At 47.4% G+C, this 23,350-nt stretch overlaps 1 protein-coding gene across 1 annotated transcript in view; it reads right to left on the bottom strand.

Moving 5' to 3' along the window:
• hif1an (hypoxia inducible factor 1 subunit alpha inhibitor) overlaps positions 1-23,350 on the bottom strand; it is a 207,969-nt gene that overhangs the window by 38,672 nt on the left and 145,947 nt on the right. Inside the window, exon 2 of the mRNA XM_072491804.1 lies at positions 13,499-13,743. Within this exon, the coding sequence (XP_072347905.1) occupies positions 13,499-13,743 (245 nt within the window). The remainder of the gene's footprint in view (positions 1-13,498; positions 13,744-23,350) is intronic.

Here is a 23,350-nt window from a genome sequence, read left to right as displayed (position 1 = left end):
CAGACCAGCAACATAGGGAAATCACTGCTGCCTTCTGTACCACGCACTAATGAGATACTTCTCCAGCATACAGTTAGCACTGCTGCTTCACAGTGCCAGGTTCGATTCCGACCTCGGGTGACTGTCTGTGCGGAGTCTGCACGTTCTCCCCGTGTCGGCGTGGGTTTCCTCCGGGTGCTCCAGTTTCCTCCCACAGTCCAATGATATGTAGGTTAGGTGGATTGGCTGTGCTAAATTGCCCCTTAGTGTTCCAAGGTTACGTGGGGTTACTAGGTTATGGGGATAGGTAGGGTGATCTTTCAGAGGGCTGGTGCAGACTCGATGGGCTGAACGGCCTCCTTCTACACTGCAGGGATTCTATGATTCTAATTTTTCCCGCCATTTATATAAACTTAACTCCGACACCAAGTAGGTACCTCAATGGATGTGCTTTCTGAGGCCCTGAATTCATGAAAATTTGACGCTGGTCTCCTTGCTCCTGATAGCGTTCGACGTCAGTCTAAGCTGGAAACCTCAGATGGTGCCCAACTTCAGCTAAACCAAGCATTAAATCCCATAACTGGTGCCGCTTTCTACCTCTGCAATATTGCCCATCTCGGTCTCTACTTTCATCACCCCGAGCTTTCATTTTTTGGCAGGTCTTCCCAACAACAAACAACTCCCAAACGTACACTCCAGTGCCGGGGATGGTGGTGGACCTGTCGCTTTACTGAACACAATCCAGAGAACGCGAGTGCAAATCCCACTATCGCCGTTTGCGAATTTGTATTGAAACCCTGGAAGCAAAAATGTTGGTCATCAGGCTGAGTGACCAACCCGTTCACTAGCGTGCTTTTAACGACCCACTTGCGGCTCCAGCCCCAATACCAATGTGGTGCACTATCAATTGCCCTCTGAAGAGGCCAACACTTCAAAGTTAGGGCAGGAAATAAATGTTGCTTTGCCAGTGACTCCCGCAACCCAAGAATGTGATGAAAAAGTAGAGTACTCTTTGATTAAAGCACCAGCCCAAACTCTTTTATTTGAGAAATGAACTTCGAGTGCCCCAAAGGCTCCATCAATACTTCTGGCAGGGCAGATCTTGAAACAAACTGGAGCAGATCTTGTTTGTTGCTGAGGCTTCTGGGCTGATGTGGAATGTAACGAGACATTCCTCCATTGGCTAGGGGTGAGTTCCACTCATAGATCATAGAATTTAATGTGCAGAAGGAGGCCATTCGGCCCATCGAGTCTGCACCGGCCCTTGGAAAGGGCACCCTACTTAACCCCACACTTTGGACACTAAGGGCAATTTGTCATGGCCAGTCCACCTAACCTACACATCTTTGGACTGTGGGAGGAAACCGGAGCACCCGGAGGAAATCCATGCAGACACGGGGAGGACGTGCAGACTCCGCACATGCAGTGATCCAGCCGGGAATTGAACCTGGGACCCTAGAGCTGTGAAGCAACTGTGCTAACCGCTGTGCTACCGTTCTGCCCTCCTCACCACCCCTACATTATTGGGTAGTGGAGATCACTGGCAAGGCCGACATTTATTTCCCATCCTTACTGGTCTGACTGATTGGCTTCCTCGGCCAGTTCAGAGGGCGTTTAACAGTGCGTCAGATGAGTGAGGAGCTGGAATGACAACTAGGACACCAGAAGGACATTAGCGAGCCAGCTTTGCTGTCACTTTGATTGGTAATCTTTTTGTTTTCAGATTTTTAAAAGTGAATTCGTTTCTCAAACTGAGATAGTGGGACAAGCAATCAGCGTCTCTGGATTAAGTCACGTGATCAGGCAACCATATTTTCAATATGCTTTTAAAAAATCCCAAGAAGCTGTTCTGCAGAAAGATTTCCAACAGAAAGCCATCAACTAACCAGCTGCATGTTACTCAAACAGCCAAAGTAAGAAACTGCAATACCATGAAAGTGAAAGGTCCTCAGGACTTCCTCCAACCTTTTCCAACTTTCAGTTCACTTGGGAACTAACTTTCTGGAAGGTCGAAACCTCGCAGTTTAAAAAAAAAAAATTTTAGAGTACCCAATTCATTTTTTCCAATTAAGGGCCAATTTAACGTGGCCAATCCACCTACCCTGCACATCTTTGGGTTGTGGGGGCGAAACCCACGCAAACACGGGGAGAATGTTCAAACTAAACATGGACAGCGGCCCAGAGCTGGGTTTGAACCTGGGACCTCGGCGTCGTGAGACAGTAGTGCTAACCACTCCGCCACCGTATTGCCCAGAAACCCCTCAGTTTATTGAGAATCCTATTTTACAAGATCTTTACTTCAACGAAAACCTTGAATCATCGAAGAAATTACAGGTCTGCCATGAGTAAGACTGAAATAACTACAAGTTATAATTAGATTGTTTTACTTTCATCCATATCCATTCTTTGTGTGCGATAAGTGTGTGTGAGATGGCGTATTGAAACATCCAGGGCAAGTGTATGGTAACAATTAACCTTGTTTATTTTAAAACTCACGGAGAACTTGCTGCTGAATTAATTTAATTGGGACATCGCTCTGAGCGCAAGAAAATACACACCCCTTACAGACAAACATATTGACCATAGGTAATAAAAGGGAAAACTCAAATCCTATCCGCGACAAGTTATATCATCCGAACAAAGTTACCCCAGATATGTGCACAACATCTTCAAATAAAACTCTTGCTTATGGGTAGCTCAGGATTAGGGTAATGCCAGAGCAGTTTAAAAAAACTAAACAAAGTAAACCAACATTTAGAACATAGAACATACAGTGCAGAAGGAGGCCATTCGGCCCATCGGGTCTGCACTGACCCACTTAGGCCTTCAGATCCACCCTATTCCCGTAACCCAATAACCCCTCCTAATCGTTTTGGTCACTAAGGGCAATTGATCATGGCCAATCCACCTAACCTGCACGTCTTTGGACTGTGGGAGGAAACCGGAGCACCCGGAGGAAACCCACGCAGACATGGGGGGAACGTGCAGACTCCGCACAGACAGTGACCCAGCGGGGAATCGAACCTGGGACCCTGGCGTTGTGAAGCTACAGTGCTATCCACTTGTGCTACTAATTTCTTCCAAGAAAATTTGCTGCTCTGAACTATAGTGTATGCAGCGCAGAAACTGTTGAATCGACCCAACTAGTCTGCGTTGCCCTTTATTCTCCAGACAAGTGTACTCCCAGTCCACCTACCTTGTCTCATATTTAATCATATCTTTTCAGTACATCTTTACATTCGCTTTTCTCTCATTAAGGGGCAATTTTAGCATGGCCAATCCACCTAACCGGCACGTCTTTGGACTGTGGGAGGAAAGCGGAGCACCCGGAGGAAACCCACGCACACACGGGGAGAACGTGCAGACTCCACACAGAGAGTCACCCAAGGCCGGAATTGAACCCACTTCCCTGGTGCTGCGATGCAGCAGTGCTAACCACTGTGCTACCGTGCCGCCCATTCTCTCATACTTGACAGGTCTGACGGTGTCTGTGGCAAGAGTTAAAGTTTCGGCTTAATTACTCAGTTCTGATGACAGGTTGTTAATCTGAAACATTAACTCTATTTCCCTCTCTCGGATTGCTGCCAGACCTGCTGAGTAGTTACAGCATTTTCTATTCCCGTTTCAGACGTAGTGAAGCTATATTAAACTGGTTCAGGACCCTGCTGCTGTACACAATCCTAGCCTCCATATGATAAAAAGCATATCGAAGTACTGGCAAAAGTGCAGAAACGATCAGATATGAGTGGCTACAGCTATCAGAAAAGATCGAACGGGTTGTGGGGGGTTTTTTTGGTTTCGAAATGACAGGGCCGAAAGGTGATCTGATCGAGCTCTTTGAAATTATGAATGGACAGGATAGATGTGGAAAGAATGTTTCCACGTATAGGGAGGAACCAAAGCTAGTATCAGGAATACAAGTCCATGAGTAATAAATACAATGAGGAGAAATCTATTTACTCAGTGGTTAGACTATGCAATTAGCTACCACAGGAAGAGATTGAGGCGAACGAGTAGAGGCTCTCAAAAGGAAACTAGAGAAGCATATGAGAGAAAAGCGAATGTAAAGATGTACTGAAAAGATATGATTAAATATGAGACATAGAACATTAGCGTCCGAAGATGTGCAGGTTGGGTGGGGATCCGGGGGAGTGGGCTAAGATAGGGGGCTCTTTCAGAGGGTCGGTGCAGACTTGTTGGGCTGAATAATCTCCTTCTGCACTGTAGTGATTCTATGATAAGTATTTCCAACATTTTATGCTTTTCAGGTTTACAATATTAATAGTAATAATAATCTTGATTGTCACAAGTAGGCTTACATCGCAATGAAGTTTACTGTGAAAAGCCCCTGGTCGCCACACTCCGGCGCCTGTTAGGGTACACTGAGGGAGAATTCAGAATGTTCAAATTACCTAACAAGCACGTCTTTCGAGGCTTGTGGGAGGAAACCGGAACACCCGGAAGAAACCCACGCAGACACAGGGAGAACAGACAGTGACCCAGCCGGGAATCGAACTTGGGACCCTGGCGTTGTGAAGCCACAGTGCTAACCACTGTGCTACCCGAATATCTGCAGTATTTTGCATTTTATTACTTTTGAATTAAATACGCCTGGAAACAAATCTCAATTTTGTTAACACATTTATGCATTATACTCAACTGTAATTCAGTTTGTTACTTTCCATGGCAGGGTTTTTCAAAGCGTGGGCTGCGGGTGGGTGTTGGGGAGGGTGGCGGAGTGATCGCTCGCAGCATTCCCGCACTGGCCCCGATCGCGGGAGAAGAGCCCAATGGCTGCTGCCAGCATTTTCATTGAGAATGGCGGCCACACACTGGGACGGGACTGGCCAAGCCCAGTGGGCAGGGCCCGGAGTTATGAGGATGACGGATAGGAAGGGTCGGTTGGGGCTGTGGGGTCGGCGGTATTGCTGTCTTGGGTTACACTGTTTACGGATTGATTGTGAATTTTTGTTTTTTACCTGGAATGTACGTGCAGATGTTTTGGTCTGTATATTGAGCGGGGTGCGTTTTTTTTGTCTGGGGGATTGTTATTGTATTTGTTTGTTTTTTTCTTTAGTTTACTGATGAAAACGTTGAAAATGAGGAGAATAAAAAGATTTATTTAAAAAAAAAGAGAATGGCAGCCAATGCCGCCTTTTAAATAAGAAAGAAATGAGGCTGTGTGCACTCTCCTGGCCAGAAGAGGCAGTAGTGAGCAGGCCACACTCCCTGCACTTGACGCCAAGCGCCCAGTATATACGTGCTTTTGGCCCGAAATCAGAGATGAGCTTCTTCCATTTTCTAGCTGCTGGCAAGCAAGGCAAGAGGGCTGAGAAGATGAATTATTTTCTTACAAGTAAAGAGACGGCCAGAGAAACAAATGGGCAGTGAACTTACTGGCCAGGGTCTTACATCTGAATCTGCTGCAGAGAGCTGCTCAGGAGCCCAGCACAGGTCAGAGCAGTACCAGTTTTTCTGTGCAGTCTCTGGTTAACAGCCGACAAAGAACAAACTCAACTTGCGAACAAAGCAGCATGACGATGATTTCTTGAAATATGGTTTTGTCAATTGTGCCAATGCAAATAAGGATGCAAAGCCCATGTGTGTTACATGCAGGGAAGTATTGGCAAATGATAGAAGTAGTTTCAGATTTTGAAAGTGAAATGGTGGGTGATAAATTCCCTTTGAGGTTGAGACCCCAGAGTCAGTTATTAACTTACAGCTGTCTCCAAATGAAAAGACTATGCTGCTGCTCCTGACCTCTGATACCACATTAAAAACATGCCAAAAGCCCATGAGGCTGTCATAGCATCTCCCAGAAGTATCCAGTGCTGAGTAAAACAAGCATTTTGTTGCTGTTGCCTTTCATGACAACCTATACGTGTCAGGTTGGATTTTCCGTTCTCATAAAGATGAAGATGGCACAAAGGAACTGGCTGAAGTCTGCACCTGATGTGTGCATTGCTCTCTCTTCCTGTGAACCCGATTGGAGTGAGATTGGAAGGACCAAGCAGGCTCTTTCACATTGAATGTAAGTGAACTTGCGTGTGTTGCAAAGGTCAGCCGGCATGTGTTGTGAAGGTTGGCCAGTGTGTGTCACGACGGTCATCAGGCGTGGGTCCCAAATGTTGGCTGGTTGGAAAAAGTGGGTCTCAGGGAAAAAGTTTGAAAAACATTGTTCAATGGCGTTTGATGTTTCCAATTTTCCAATCAAAGTGCATCAGCTCACATTTATCTGTATTAAAGCCACTTCGCTGCCAAATCTACAAGTTTTCTATGTTTTCTTGAACTATGCTGCATTCTTCCTCAACATTAGCTATATTATCTGTCAATTTAAATATTGAGTTACAGTGCTTGTTCTTAAGCCCAAATGTAAATTATGGGACCATTTCTCAAGAGACACCTTCGAACTGGACGGCATGAAGAGGCATCGCAGGTAAGCCCGATCCCATCACAAGCACACACATTTTCAGAAAAGGCCTTCAGATAGTAGTGATTAGGGTCTGGAACCCTCACCGACGTCTGCCTCCCTCCCCTGATCTTTTGGAGGGACACATGTCAATTGCAGCAACCGCTGTGACTACAGGAAGCCATACGCCCTTTTTACTCACTTAATGTGTTTCCAGTGTTGTTTGATGAAAAGCAACTTGAACAATAGGGCTACTATTTCACTTCAAAAAATATAGCGTGCGCACATTATGGAACATTATCCAGATTCACAGTCTGCTTTTGGGGCAGCACAGTAGCACAGTGGATAGCACAGTTGCTTCACAGCTCCAGGGTCCCAGGTTAGACTCCCAGCTTGGGTCACTGTCTGTGCGGAGTCTGCACAACTCCCCGTGTCTGCGTGGGTTTCCTCCGGGTGCTCCGGTTTCCTCCCACAGTCCAAAGACTTGCAGGTTAGGTGGATTGGCCATGCTAAATTGCCTTCAGTGTCCAAAAAAAGGTTAGGTGGGGTTACTGGGATAGGGTGGAGGCATGGCCTTTAGTAGAGTGCTCTTTCCAAGGGCTGGTGCAGACTCAATGGGCCGAATGGCCCCCTCCTGCACTGTAAATTCTATGATTCTACGCTTCACACCAAGGAGTTTCTAAATGGCTGGCTAGCATTACTGTGTCAACGCTGAAATGAAGGAAACACGTGGGTAGCCAAATGCAGAAGAGAATGTTTCTTTTTGAGTGTGGTGATACGGTCCAACGATGAGAGAGAACTGAAATCCCTTTTCCCTTCCCTTACTGTCTGTAATCAGCGGTTTTCAGAAATGAAGGTGTGTGTGTTTCTTAACCCGAGTAACAAAAATAGCAGCAAGTTTTTTGCGGGTTTAAACAAAGAGGATTGCTTATTCACGTGTTCACCCCAAAGATTTAACACACACAAATAGACTCTTGAAAAATACAGTCAATGAGAATAGTGCACTTTTCTAAGTTATAAACAAACGGGCGACATGGTAGCACAGTGGTTAGCACTGCTGCTTCACAGCGGCAGGGACCCGGATTCGCTTCCCGGCTTGAGTCACTGTCTGTGCAGAGTCGGCACGTTCTCCCCGTGTCTGCGTCGGTTTCCTCCGGGTGCTCCAGTTTCCTCCCACAGTGCAAAGATGTGCGGGATAGGAGGATTTGTCACGCTAAATTGCCCCATAGTGTCTAAGCGTTAGGTGGGGTTGCTGGGTTGGGGGATGGGGTGGAGGTGTGGGCTTGGATTGGGTGCTCTTTCTGGGGCTGGTGTAGACTCGATAGGCCGGATGGCCTCCTTCTGCACTGTAAATTCTGTGATTCAATGAATAGTTCCTAATTCACATGACTTGCTCGTCTTGGAAAACACATGGTGCAGGCTTGATCAATAACTTTTCACTCTTGAAGTGTGATTAGATGAATTCAATAGCCACAGTCGAAAATCCAGAGGATTATCTCAAAGTCATGGACTTTCTGCAGGTCATGATTTTAGTGACTTGCAGTTTTGTTACCGCGAGGTCGGTTTGCTGCACTGCTGGACTTGAAAAAGAACAGGTTTGGAGATCTTACCATGTTACATGTCTCCATTAATTAATGCTACTGTTCCTGCAGTCGTTGCCTCGCTGTGGCTTTTTGCAGACATTGTTTAAAAATAAATAGCAAGGCCAACATGGCTCCCTTACCATGTGGATTCTCTCAGTCCCCCGTCCAAATATGGTGTTGGGCTTAAGTCGATTAGTCAGAAACTGGATCATCCGTTGATGTCATTCACCCTGGGAAGGTTTGAGACAATCTTGGTTTCAAATCGATCCATTCTTGTCAGAAAATATCTTTTCGGGTGGTTTCAGGAGATGGGTAGTGACACCTAGAGTCCTTTCGCCCTTTCAAGACAGTGCGGCAGTTTTTTAATCCACAGGCCAGGTCAGATGACTCTTGGTGGCCACCAGTGGTCGGCTCAACATTGAGGGCCGAAGGGCCTGTACTGCGCTGTAATGTTCTATGTTCTATGTTCTAAAAGTTTCCACACTGGATACAGTTTATGTTTCAAAGGTATGAACGTGACATGCTTTTACAGTGCATGACAGTGGGGAGGCCATAACTTCAACTTCACTTTGTTAAATCGCAGGTTTTAATCAAGCCACTGTGTGACAACTGAAGGAACGGTTACCTTCAGCTAATTATTGATGAAATAAAACCATCCTTAATGCAGCACACAGTCACAAGTATTGCAGTAGATGGGGCGAACTAACAGTTAATTCTCTGGCAAACACATGCATGAATATTAAAGAACATTTTTCACTATAAAACTCGACACTGTTGTTTTCTGATAGGTGGGGGGGGCAGCATGTGGCGCAGTGGTTAGCTCTGGGACTGCGGCGCTGAGGACCCGGGTTCAAACCCCAGCCCTGGGTCACTGTCCGCGTGGAGTTTGCACATTCTCCCTTGTGTGTGTATGGGTTTCACCCCCACAACTCAAAGATGTGCAGGTTAGGTGGATTGGCCACACTGAATTGCCCCTTAATTGGCAAAAAAGGTAATTGGGTGCACTAAATGCATATTAAAAAAAAAAGAAACATTCTGATAGGGGACAATAAACATGCCACAGTGATTCAATAATAGCAACAACCACAAGATAATTAGATTTTTTTCCTCGCATGGCAGGGTAAGACCATACGCCATAGGTACAGGAGGCCATTCGGCCCATCGAGTTATCTCCGCCATTCAATGAGATCAGGCAATAAGCAGTTATAGATCAACGCCAAGGTCAACAATTCATTCAACAGCATCAGCTAACACAGCGAATGCTCTGATGCCATCATGTGGGTCTCTTGCAGCAGGCGTTCAGCACATGATTTGACCTGGAGCTGGGTAGTCACAATTTGAGCTGCCTGGCCTGCCCTCAAGCAGACGTGGGTTGCCCGGATTTTACGTGGAAGGTTGAAACCCGGGACTTCACCTCGGATCAGCTGTAAGATTGCAGTTGGTGATGTTTCCAGTCAAACTGGGGCCATCGAGTTCTTGTTGTCAGTTCCTGTTGGGAGTGGAGTGCGTTCCAATTGGGACAACAGGATTTCAGACAAATGGGTGGGTTTTTCATTTTGAGGAGAGCTTTGTTTGCTGTCAGCCGGTGGTGTTCGTTGAGGAGGATGTTTCTCCTGTGGATATCAGGAGGTTCAATGGGTGTGAGCGCAGGGAAGCCACTCGAATTCTGTTGGCTTCAACGTTCCAGAGACAATTCCCATGACTTCCTGGAAGCAGATATATCTGCCAGATTTGTGCGGCAGCTCCTGAATCAGGTTGAGCAACGGAACTCTGCAGTTGGATGGATCAGGACGAGAGAATCAATGCAGTGTCTTGACTCTGCTGCCCCAGGTGGTACCTGCCAGTTTCTGAATGAGATTCACTCATGTCTTGACCTTGGCTCCAGTGTTCTGGAGGTGTTGCCGCTAGCCAACAGTAATGCCAAAGTAATGCCTCACGGCACCAGAGACCCCAGGTTGAATTCCGGCCTTGGGTGTAGTGTGTGTGGAGTTTGCACATTCTATGCGTGACTGCCTGCGTTTTACAGTCCAGAAATGTGCAGGTTAGGTGGACTGGCCATGCTAAATTGTCCCTTAAGTGTCCATGGATGAGCGGGTTACGGGGATAGGGTGAGGGATTGGGCCTAGACAGGATGCTCTTTTGGAGGGTCAATGCAGGCTCGATGGACTGAATGGCCTCCTTCTGAACTTTAGGGATGCTATTCTATTTTGGCGCCTGTGTATGGGTGAATGGTTGACTCACAAGGGGTTCTTCCCTGGCCTTCGATTGGTTCAGGTGGACAGCTGAAACGACAGTCTTGACAGTGTTTATTCACAGTCTTCATTTTCGAAAGTAGATTTGCTGGCAGGGATACAGCAAGCTTCACGTGGTCCTCCTGTTAAAAGTTACTTTTCCTACATGAAAACCTGGCAACTAATGCTGTCAAGAAGGTGACTGAAAGCCAGCCAAAGGGCTCCCAGCTCAAGCAGTAAGAGCCCATGGGAAGGTGAAATTCCAGATCCAATGGTGTTGAGTGATAGAATGACCTCAGATAGGGTAGAAGGGTTTGAAAAACCCAATGAAATGTGAACTCGAGGTGTTAGTAAGGCAGTTTGACAGCAGACGAGGAAGACTAAACTCAGCTGTGATGCCTCAATTAGTCAAATAGCCTGCTGATATTCTTTATCTGGGCTCAGAGCTGAGCTTTGAGGAATGGATTAGAAAACCTGTTGCTGCCCATGGGACACACTTCATGATGGGTAAAATATTTTGAGGAGAGGGGGGAAATGTTAAAAAATAAACACATGGTACAGTAAGTATCCATCTATTTCTCAGATGAAATTTTAAACCTAATCGTCTCTCTCAAGTGGATGCAAACGAGTGTATGGCGCTATTCGAAGCACAGCAGGGGTCATGACTAAAATTTACCCTTATCCAACATCACTAAACTGGTCATCCTCACTGCTTGCTCCTCTAGCCTAGATCAGTGCCCACACTGAGGCACCCTCCAGTCCCAAATGCTGCCTCCACTGCCCCCACACCCTTAAGGCCGACACCACCACTGGGCTCACGGAATATCTGGCGCTGACTGTAAGGCCCTCAAAATCGTTCTCCTACACGATGCCGCATTCCATCCGATCTCACGCCGACCCCATCTCACCCCCTCAACCCATTTCCTAACCATGGCGATGTTCGCTGCCCAGTAGTAGTTCATCATGTTTGGCAGCGCCAGCCACCCCCCCCCCCCCCCCAAACAAACCCAGGGGGTCTTCCCCACCCACACAAACCAAAAAAGATGCTGCACTTTTACCTTATCCCTTATCATAGAATCCCTAGTGCAGAAGGCTGCCATTTGGCCCATCAAATCTGGACCGGCCCTCTGAAAGGGCACCCTACCTAGATCCACTTCCCCGCAATGCTCCCGTACATTGATCATGGCCAATCCACCTAACCTGCACATCTTTGGAATGCAGACACGGGGAGAAGGTGCAAAACTCCACACAGTCACTCGAGACCGGAATTGAACCCGGCTCCCTGGCGCTGTGAGGCAGCAGTGCTAACCACTGTGCCACCACCAGACAAGGCCCCCGAAAGTGAAACAGTAATTTCCTTGTACTTTTTTCAATTGCATTCACTGCTCACAATGTGGTTGTTTCTTCATAACGCAGACTGGGGAACCGCTTTGCCGAACATCTCTATTTAGTCCTCAATCATGACCCCAAGCTTCTAGTTGCTTGCCATTTTAATCCTCTACCTTGCTCCCACTCTCTGACCTTTCTGTCCTCAGTCTCCTGCTATGGTCCAACGAAGATCAAACCAAGCTCAAGGAACAGCACGCCAAGTTTCGAATGGCCACTTTACAGCCATCTGAATTCAACATTGAGTTCAACAATGCTCAATCTTAACCCAGGCCCCTCTTTCATTTCCCTTCCCTTTGCTGGTTTATGTTTTTCTCTCTTTTTCCCCTTTACTTTACCACAGCAGCTGTCCATGATTCTGCCATTCCCAGCCCCTCTGGGCAGATGTTTTGTTTCTTTGCTTGTCCCATTACCGTGGCCTTGCGCCATGAACTCTGTTAACAATAATAATCATTATTAGTGTCACACGTAGGCTTACATTAACACTGCAATGAAGTTACTGTGAAAATCCCCTAGTCGCCACATTCCGGCGCCTGTTCGGGTACACGGAGGGAGAATTCAGAATGTCCGATTCACCTAAGCACGTCTTTCGGGACTATTGGGAGGAAACCGGAGCACCCGGAGGAAACCCACGCAGACACAAGCAGAACGTGCAGACTGGGCAGCTCGGTAGCACAAGTGGCTAGCACTGTGGTTCACAGCGGGTCCCAGGTTCGATCCCGGCTCTGGGTCACTGTCTGTGAGGAGTCTGCACGTTGTCCCCGTGTCTGCGTGGGTTTCCTCCGGGTGCTCCGGTTTCCTCCCGCAGTCCAAAGACGTGCAGGTTAGATGGATTGGCCATGATAAATTGCCCTTAGTGACCAAAAAGGTTAGGTGGGGTTATTGGATTACGGGGATAGGGTGGAAGTGAGGGCTTGAGTGGTCAGTGCAGACTCGATGGGCCGAATGGCCTCCTTCTGCACTGTAAGTTCTATGTCTATGTCCTCACAGACAGTGACCCAAGCCGGGAATCCAACCCGGATCCTTGGGGCTGTGAAGCAACAGTGCTAAACTTTGAATCTCTCCTTTTTCTCCCTGTCCTTCCACCATCCCCTTTCACTTACTTAAAACTTAGTAAATCCCAAACTTCCGATGAAAGGTCATCAGGCTGATACATAGGGGGAACGTTCCTGAGAGTGGCCAGAAAATGAAATGAATGAAATGAAAATCGCTTATTGTCAGAAGTAGGCTTCAAATGAAGTTACTGTGAAAAGCCCCTAGTCGCCACATTCCGGCGCCTGTTCGAGGAGGCTGGTACGGGAATTGAACCGTGCTGCTGGCCTGCCTTGGTCTGCTTTAAAAGACAGCTATCTAGCCCAGTGTGCTAAACCAGCCCCAATCCCACTCTGCCTCTCTCTGAACAGATGCTGCCAGATCCGCAGAGAATTAGCGCAGCATGGTGGCGCAGTAGTAGCACTGCAGCCTCACGGCGCTGAGGTCCCAGGTTCGATCCCGGCTCTGGGTCAGTGTCCGTGTGGAGTTTGCACATTCTCCCCGTGTTTGCGTGGGTTTCACCCCCACAACCCAAAGATGTGCAGGCTAGGTGGATTGATCATGCTAAATTGCCACTTAATTGGAAAAATGAATTGGGTACTCAAAAAAAGATCTGCAGAGAATTTCCAGCATTTTCTGTCGCCGTTTACAGGACATTATTATGTGCAAATTGGTTACCAATTTTCCTACATTACTAAAGTATCTAGATTTCAAAAGTACCTCATTGGCTGCAAAGCACTTTTGAGCATCCTGAGGTTTGGGAAAGGTACTAAATAAATCCAAGTTGCTTTTTCCCTATAGTCCAGGATCAAACAGCATTTTCATGTAAGGCTAAGTGCTTTAGCTGCGTAGTACAAGGTCTGGTGTTCATGTTTTACCTGCTGTCGCCTTGCTCGATTTTACCAAGCTTTTCCGCAAACTCACTGAATTTCATCTCAGCCCGCCTAGACTTTGGCTTGAAGTTCTTGAAGTTAACCATTTTCTTTTCATCATAGTACAAGAATTTGTGTGTTTTGGCAACATAAACAGAAAAGTCCCCATCGCCAATGTTCTCCTGCAAGTACTCCAGGTCCCATTTCATGGCTGGGTACACCAGGTTGGTGTCAGTCAACACGACTGGCTCCTGGAATGCAAAAAGAGAAAACGTAACGTAGATTTCACTGAAGCGTTGTGCACAAGTGTACACTTATTAACTTTCTTCCCAATTCTGCAGCATCGCCTCATAACAGGCAGATTGAGGAAGTATTCACTGATTCCAGGGATGGCGGGACTGTCATATGAGGAGAGATTGACTAGGTTGGGATTGTTTTCGCTGGAGTTGAGAACAATGAGGAGGGATCTCATAGAGACTTATAAAATTCTAATGGGACTAAACAGGGTGGATGCAGGGGAGATGTTACTAATGATGGGTGTGTCCAGAACCAGGTGTCACAGTCTGAGGATTCAGGGTAAACCATTTCGGACAGAGATAAGGAGACATTTCTTCACCCAAAGAGTGGTGAGCCTGTGGAATTCATTATCACAGGAAGTAGTTGATGCTAAAACATTGAATATATTCAAGAGGCGGCTGGATATAGCACTTGGGGAGAGTGGGATCAAAGGCTCTGGGGAGAAGGCAGGATTAGGCTATTGAGTTGGATGATCAGCCGTGATCTTAATCAATGGTGGAGCAAAGGGCAGCACGATGGCGCAGTGGTAGCCCTGCAGCCTCACGGCGCTGAGGTCCCAGGTTCGATCCCGGCTCTGGGTCACTGTCCGTCTGGAGTTTGCCCATTCTCCCCGTGTCTGCGTGGGTTTCGCCCCCACAACCGAAAGATGTGCATGGTAGGTGGATTTAACACGCTAAATTGCCCCTTACTTGGAAAAAATGAATTGGGTACTCTAAATTTATAAAACAAAATGAATGGCGGAGCAGGCTCGAAGGGCCAAAAGGCCTCCGCCTGCTCCTATCTTTTATGTATGTATCCCTATGCTATCCCAATTGCATAGGTGTTGCCTGTTTGTAACAATCTGTGCCAATTTATTTCCCTGTATTTTCTAAAACATATCATCTTATAACACATGTCGTGACACCACAGCAAAACGGGACAAAAGTTTACATCAAGATGAATTTCCTTCAATATTACAACGAATGCCACAAGGGCAGCGAAGGTGATGTGGATGATGAAAACACGACTGAACAGCTAGCCATAACTACAGCGATATATAGGAAATGATATGTGACACACTGCATGCGCAGGCTCACAGCAAATCACCCCTCCTTCCCTGATCCTGCCATCTCTTGCTGGCACAGCTTCCAAACGTGCTGGCAGCGCCCACGGCCCTCTTCAGGTTCCAGCGGAGACTGTTAATATCGGCAAGCTAATCAGCTGTGAAGGCATCACAGGACTGCTCAATCCACAGCTATGGTGCTGGTTTAGCACAGTGGGCTAAACAGCTGGCTTGTAATGCAGAACAAAGCAGCAGCGCGGGTTCAATTCCTGTACCGGCCTCCCCGAACAGGTGCTAGAATGTGGCGACTAGGGCCTTTTCACAGTAACTTCATTGAAGCCTACTTGTGACAATAAGCGATTATTATTATCATGGTGTATGTCTGGGCAGCGAAAGAGAGCATGCTTGTGGTCGGAGCAGAAAACTGCAGTTTACATGGATAACTGGAGGGAGATATCAGAATAGGGTGATCAAAATTGTGAAAGCCTTAGGCACCCTGCTTCATTTCCAGCCTTTGTTTTTTTAATATCAATGTAGAGTACTCAATTTTTTTTTTTCCCAATTAAGGGGCAATTTAGCGTGGCCAATCCACCTAACCTGCACATCTTTGGGTTGTGGGGGTGAAACCCATGCAGACAATGGGAGAATGTGCAAACTCCACACGGACAGTGACCCAGGGCCGGGATCGAAACCAGGTCCTCAGCGCCGTGGGCAGCAGTGCTACCAACAGCTCCACCGTGCCGGCCCATGTCTGATTAGTTAGCCTGTTGGTTTACATGGACTGTGTACTCACCAAGAACAAACTTGTGTCATGTGAGAGTACCTTTAAGAAATGGGTGTTTACTACTGCAGTGATGTCAGAGAGTGGGCGGAGCTGGGCTGTCTGTCAGCTTTTTACTTTCGTTTTTGAGCAGGCTGCAGGGTGTGCTTTAGTTTTGTTTTCAGTGTTGGAGCTGAAGCCAGACTACTGCTGTTCTCTCTGCCATCAAAAGACTATCTCTCGATCATTTGGTGAATTCAGATTTATAAATGTTTTCAGTAGTGACTTTAACCTGATGTGCTTCTGATAAAGGTTTTGTTTTTAAGTCGTATGGATCTTAAAAACGGAAAGCTTAAAGGTTTACTTAGTGTTGTATTCTTTGGGGGTTGTATTTGAATTAATGGTTGCCAAGATGTTCACTGTACGTTTTAAAAAGGTTAACTTGAGTTCATAGAATAAACATTGTTTTGCTTTAAAAAATGTTTCCATTGCTGCTGTACCACACCTGTAGAGTGGGCCGTGTGCTCCCCATACCACAACCTAGTAAATGTTGTGGGTCAGGTAAACTCCATGATACACTTTGGGGTTCTCTAAACCCTGGCCCATAACACTTGTGTTATCCTTAAAAGTCTGTGAGGTTATAGAAGGGTGAAGGAGTATTGTGTCACTATCAAATCTATTCATGTTTAATAAAGGTTTCATTCTTTTGTTTAAAGTTAATTGGCAGTCCTCTGACTATTCATCTATGTCTCTAAACAAATAGTGAAAGTCATGGAGTATTGAGGCAGGTTTCCATTCTGGGACCTGACTGTCCAGGACTAACATCAGCTTGGGATCGGAACAAAAGCATGATAAAACACTCTTTTCTGTCCTCTGAATTCTTGATATCTTCATACGAGACCATGTATTCCTGGAGCGGTCATCACAAACCCCTGCCTCTAAATGTCCAGCCCTCCAATCTCCTGCCACTGGTTAACCAACATGTCAATCTTTCTGATGCTCTTTCTCAATGCAATCAGATGTGAAATAGAAGCAAACTTCTGCAGATGCCGGAAATCTGAAATAAAAAGCGAAAGTGCTGGAAACACTCAGCACCTGTGATTAGAGAAACAGAGTTTATGAAATGAAAATCGCTTATTGTCACAAGTAGGCTTCAAATGAAGTTACTGTGAAAAGCCCCTAGTAGCCACATTCCGGCGCCTGTTCGGGGAGGCTGGTACGGGAATTGAACCGTGCTGCTTTCAAAGCCAGCGATTTAGCCCTGTGCTAAACAGCCCCTGAACAGCTCTGTCCAAAAGCAAAACCGTGAAAAACAACTTTTAGATTGGCGGCAAACAAAAATAAACATGGGGGGGGGGGGGGGGAGCCTGCGGGCTGAAATTGTTGAATGCAATGTTGAGTCCGGAAGACTGTGAAGTGCCTAACTGGAAGATGAGGTGTTGCTCCTCAAGCTTGCATTGAGCTTCACCGGAACACTGAGGACATGAATGTGAGGGTGGGAGCGAGTTGGTGCATTGAAATGGCAGGCGACCGGAGGCTCGGGGTTATGCTTGCAGACTGAGTGGAGGTGTTCCACAAAGTGATCACCCAGCCTGTCTTTGGTTTTCCCAATACGCAGGAGACCACAGTGTGAGCAGCCAATATTGTGAATTTCCTCTTCCTCCCCTTCCAATGGTATGAAGTTCATCACATTTCTACCATCCTTTAGTATAAAAAATAATTTATTTATGGGATGTGGATGTCACTGGCAAGGCCAGCATTCATCTCCCATCCCTAATTGCCCTCGAAAAGGTGGTGGTGAGCTCCCTTCTTCAACCACTTGCAGCCCATGAGGTGTAGGTACATCCACAGTGCTGTGGAGTCCCAGCGGCACAGTGGTTAGCACGGCTGCCTGACAGTGCCAGGGACATAGGTTCAATTCATGAGTGTGGAGTTTGCATGTTCGCCCCGTGTCTGTCGTGGGTTTCCTCCCACAGTCCACAAATGTGGAGGTTAGGTGGATTGGGCATGCAAAATTGTCCCTTAGCGTTCCAAAGATGTGCAAGTTAGACGGGGTTACAAGGATAGGGCAGGGGAGTGGGCCTAGGTAGGCTGCTCTTTCAGAGGGTCAGTGCAGATTTTATGGATTTTAACACAGCGATAGTTACGGAAGGGTGGTATATTTCTAAGTCAGGATGGTGAGTGACTTGGAGGGGACGTCTAGGTAATGGTGTTCCCATGTGTCTGCTGCCCTTGTCCTTCGAAATGGCAGTAGACATGTGGGAACACCATTAGGGGTTGGAAGGTTCTAAAGACTCATATTCCACTCAAAACATTAAACTTCTCTCCCCACAGATGCTGCCAGGCCTGCTGAGTATTTTCAGCACTTATTACTTTATCAAAAAACGAATAAACTTTATACTTAAGTGGATTCTCAATGACTGTTCCCGCCCCATGTTTTGATATTGTTGTCACTAGCAAACTGATGTATTTTTTACAAATTCATTTTCCGGGACATGTGCGTTGGTGGTTGGACCAGCATTTATTGCCGGCCCTAAGTGCCTTCCATTTCAGAGAGCATTCCAGAGTCAACCATATTGCTGAGGGTCTGGAGTTTGGAATTCTGTGTGTGTAGGCCAGACCGGGGCAAGGACGGCAGATTTCCTATCCTTTTTTTAAAATCCCCCTCCCCCCTGAACACTGGGACCCTCTTTTCCCTCTGAACACTGGGATTCCCTCAACATTGGGATCCCATCTTTAATACTGGGAACCCCCCATAACTGGAATCCCCCATAAAACTGGACCCCCTCCCCATAGTCCCCCCCCCTCCCTCCCCCACAGCACTCGGATCCCCTCCCCCTTAACACCTAGATAAGCTCCAGTCCCTCTAACATGGATGTGGGCAATTTGCAATGTAAGGAGGTTTAAATCAAATCGAACCGATTTATGTGGGTTGGGGTGTTAGTTCCCCCCCCCCCGTACTGTTTATATCCCCCTCCCCCCCCCCGTGCTGTTAATATCCCCCTGTCTGGAGTGAGGGAGGGAGCGTGGGAGGTTTTGCATTCCTCTCAGTTTTCTCCCTCAGTCTGACTCCAGCCACTGCCCCACCCTCCCCCCTCTTTCTGCTTCAACTTTTCTAGGTCACGGCATCGGAATCTTGCAAAGAGGAACCGGCTGCGGGAGCTTTCCGCTTAACCACGTTGGTGATCGGCAGATCCCGCCAGCCGCCACCCCCTTGAATATTGCTGCTTGTGGGGAGGCGGGGGGTGGATGGGGTTCCATCCTCTGTCCTGCTCCATGTGATGTTGCTGGGCCCATGTATCGGGTGGAAGTCAGCACAGCGAGGCCACACTGAGCTAACCTGACTGCCCAGCCCAGACTGAGAGAGGAACCAGATTTCCTTTCCTAAAGGACATTACTGGAACAGATGGGTTTTTATGCCAATCGGCAATGGTTTTCATGGACATCGTTAGGCTTTTAATTCCAGACTTTTATTGAACTTGAATTGCACCATCTGCCAAGGCGCAATTCGAACCTGGATCTTGCTCTGGCTCTCTGGATTGCTAGTCCAGTGACAATACCACTGCCTCTCGCTTCTGTTAAAAAAGCAAAAGCTATTATCGCCTCTGCTAATTTCAGTGATGCCTGGAAATAAGGGGCGGCACAGTGGTTAGCACTGCTGTCTCACAGCTCCAGAGTCCCAGGTTCAATTCCGGCCTCAGGTGACTGCGTGGAGTTTGCAATTTCTCCCCGTGTCTGCGCGGGTTTCCTCCGGGTGCTCCGGTTTCCTCCCACAGTCCAAAGATGTGCGGGTTAGGTGGATTGGCCATGATAAATTACCCTTTAGTGCCAAAAGGTTTTGGTGGTGTTACTGGGTTACGGTTAGGGTGGAGGCGTGGGTGCTCTTTCAAAGGGCCGGTGCACTCGATGGGGTGAATAGCCTCTTTCTGCACTGTAAATTCTATGAGTTTGGAATTCTGTGTGTGGTGGGGGGTGAACTGGTGGTTGGCAAGTGCGAATGTGAAGCAGAGCTATTAAGTGGAGCCCAGTTTAGATGTTTTATTTGCGTTGGGACGTCTGGTTAGAGCTTAATTCTCCAGCTCACTACACACAGGGTTCAGCATTGAGTTTCCCGCTGTTATTGCAGCTCCTAAGACTGGGGTTCACAGACATAAAAACAAATGCAATGCAAAAAAAAAACAATTGCCTTGCAATTTACTGCCAGAGATCGGCAGAAGCTCAATCAGGGGGATGGGCTGCCGTTCCCCACACTCCGGCAATCACTGCCATCAAAGAGGATGCAACTGCTGAGCTGTCAATGGCATGCCTGCGCTTTCTGTTTAACACTCCGTGTGTTGCAATTGCGGCTGAGCCCAGTGAGGAAGTGGCAGCGAGAGCTTGCTGCAGCCGCGAGGTGCCGCTAGAACCGACACCGAGCAGCGCCCAGAGCCTACGTGACTGCAGCAACGTACACAGGGACATGGGGGAGGAGGCAAGCTGTGGCTGCAAGGCTAGCAAGAGGGAGGGAGGGAGAGAGAAAGACAAGGGGGGGGGGGGGGGGAGGGACAGAGAAAGACAAGGGGGGGGAGGGAGAGAGAAAGACAGGGAGAGAGAGACAGCCCAGTGTGGCACCACTTCAACACCATCCCAGTCCACAGATATACTTACACAACACTGCCAAATAGTCCAGCATCATCACCCCTCCCCAGGTACAGATATACACAAGGCAGCACCGCTAATAATCCAGCATCGCCCTGATTGCCAGGCACCACATCCGTCACCTTCAACATTCACCGCGCAATGTCAGCGGTGTGTACCGTCGACAGGACGCACTGCAAGCAACTCGCCAAGACCTCGCCAGCAGCTCCTTCCGAACCCGTGATCTCTGCCGCCCAGGCGGACAAGGGCGGCAGAGGGACGGGGAACACCGCCGCCTGCGCGTTCCGCTCCAAGTCACTCGCCATCCTGACTTGGAAATATATCGGCCGTTCCTTCACTGCCGCTGGATCAAAATCATGGGACTCCCTCCCTAACAGCATTGTGGGTGTATCTACAGATTGGAGGGAGGGGGGTGAAGGGAAAGTTCACCACCGCCTCCTTGAGGGGCAATTTAGGGATACACAGGCCAGCAACACTCGCACCCCAAAAAATAATTTTTTAAAATCTTCAGGTCCAACCCAGGGATACACCCGAAAATAAAAACAAAATACTGCGGGTGCTGGAAATCTGAAATAAAAACAGGAAATGCTGGATAAACTCAGCAGGTCCGGCAACTTCTGGAGGCAGAAACAGAGTCAACGCTTCCCGACATGTAACATTCTTTTATTAGTGTCACATGTAGGCTTACATTAACACTGCAATGATGTTACTATGAAAATCCCCTCGTCGCCACATTCCGGCACCTGTTCGGGTACACTGAATTCAGAATGTCCAATTCACCTAACAAGCACGTCTTTCGGGACTTATGGGAGGAAACCGGAGCAAACCCACGCAGACACGGGGAGAATGTGCAGACTCCGCACAGTTACTGCACCTCACCTCCAGAAAACTGCTCATAAGCGTCGAGATAATTTCCAGAACAGATGTGAAACTGTTTGACCTTCAACTCAAAGCCAAAATCACTGTAACTTCAGTCATCTGGATTTCAGTTTGTAGATGATGCTTGTGCATGTGCTCACTCAAACTGTGCTCAAGGTCACTTTTGACACCTTCTCAGCATAGGAAGAAATGGGCCTTTCATTAAACACCAGAAAACTAAGATCTTCTTCCAACCAGCTCCCACAGCACACCTCCCTCCGTCGATTTGGATCAATTGAAAGATCCAGGGAAACGTGATCATTTCCCACATCTTTGGAGCCGCCTCTCAACGAAGGCAGATATAGACGGTGAAGTTGTTTGCCACTTCCAATGTGCCACCTCAGCCTTCGGCCGACTGAGGAAGAGAGTTTTTGAGGTCCAGGATCCCATTCTATGGGATCTCAAACTCAAGACTTAAGTTTGTGGTTTGCATGGGAGCGCTGATCCCCGCGCTGCTATACACTTCGGAGACTTGGTCAGCCAATAGCAGTCACCTCAAAGCACTGGAGAAGTACCACCAGCGGTTCCTTCACAAGATCCTCCAAATCCGGTGGACCAACAGCAGCGTCCCCTCCCAAGACAATGTGCCCAGCATCAAAGTGCTAATCATTCAAAACCAGTTCCACTCGCATGCCAGATTCCCGAAAGCTACTCTCCATTTAGAACGCAATCGTGTCAGTAAACACCGAGGAGGACATCACTTTATGGATGTCCTCAAAGCACCCATGAAGCGGTCAATCCTCCCCACCGACTCATGGGGGTCCCTGCCCTGTGACTGGCCCAAATGGAGATGGTTCCTTTGGGAACATAGAGAACTTTCGCTGGGAGCATGCAGAGGTGAGGTTGAAGGTGTTGGAAAGAGCGCACAAACCTCTAAACAATTCTTTTACCCGACGGTCCAGGCACCCCCCCCGCCCCACAAATGCCAGAATCTACAGATTGCACATTGGACTCACCAGCCAGCACACAACCCATCAAACTGAAGTGGACGCAAGTCATCCACGACCCCGAGCGACTGCCAAAGAACTGAGACTTGCTTAAAAGCTGTCACATCTCTCGCGTTTCCTAGTCATGATGAAAGATTTTGAATGGGAATCATTAACACATTTTTTTCCTCTCCAGAGATGCTGCCTGACCAGCTGATCATTTTCTGTTTTTATTTTGGATTACTAGCATCTTCAGTATTTTGCTTTTATATACTCAGTGCAGCATTGTCAATAATTCAGCATTAACACCTTTAACCCAGAGATTAGACCCAATGCAGCAAAACTAATAGTTCAGCATTAGCAACCATTCCCAGCCTAGATTGAGTTACGGTGTTGCCAAAGAATTAGAGATGGATTTATGTTACTGCACTGCGGCAAACTGGTTTCACTTTTCGCCAACACTTCCAATACAGTTTAAATGCAGCTTAAATTCCCGACCTGACAGCGTACTGAGACTCCCTGGAGGAAGGAGTTTCACTCCACTTCCCACCAAGGTCAGACTCAACTTCTAAGCAAAATGCTCTTTGTACCGTCAGCTTCAGTGGTCGAGCTCCTGAAAGTAACATTGCCAAACATTTGCACATTAGCGCTACACCCTCACGAGGAGGCACTTAAAGTTGAATTGCCCAGTTATTACGTTTCAATGCAACAAGAGAGACAGATAACAATCTGGTCTCAACACAAATGCCACTGATTTAAGCCCTTCCCTATCTACAACCATCAACAGCTCTACAATCCTTCACAGGGCTACCTGATCCTTTGATTCTGAAACTTGTACACCCGCATTTTGCTTCAATCTAGATCCCATGGTCCAAACTCATCTCTCTTAAACTCTTCTGAACCTTCAGCTCGCTTTCCTTCTTTAAGATGCCACCATAAACCAACTTCTTCCATCAAGATTACAGCCTTCCCGCCTAACATCTCCCCCTTTGGCAGAATATCCATTTTTGCCTGATTACACCTCTGGGAACCTTCTTCTAAGTTAAAGGAAGTCGCTGCTATTGAGCTAGTGTCACAGTGAAAGGAAGAAAGAGAGACGATACTTTGACAGTACCATCAAAGGCTTCAGACTTAAAACAAACCTCAAAAGATAGAATGGCGAACATTTAAAAAGTAGTCCAGGTCCGTACTTCAGAGACACTGGGAATAAGCCTCAGAGACAAATCAGTAGCAAGCTGAGCCAAGCTTTTATGGCAGCTATTGAAAACAGCTCTGAT

The sequence above is a fragment of the Scyliorhinus torazame genome, chromosome 28 (assembly GCF_047496885.1).
Source record: "Scyliorhinus torazame isolate Kashiwa2021f chromosome 28, sScyTor2.1, whole genome shotgun sequence".
NCBI lineage: Eukaryota > Metazoa > Chordata > Chondrichthyes > Carcharhiniformes > Scyliorhinidae > Scyliorhinus > Scyliorhinus torazame.
This window is presented reverse-complemented; position numbering and strand designations above follow the sequence as displayed.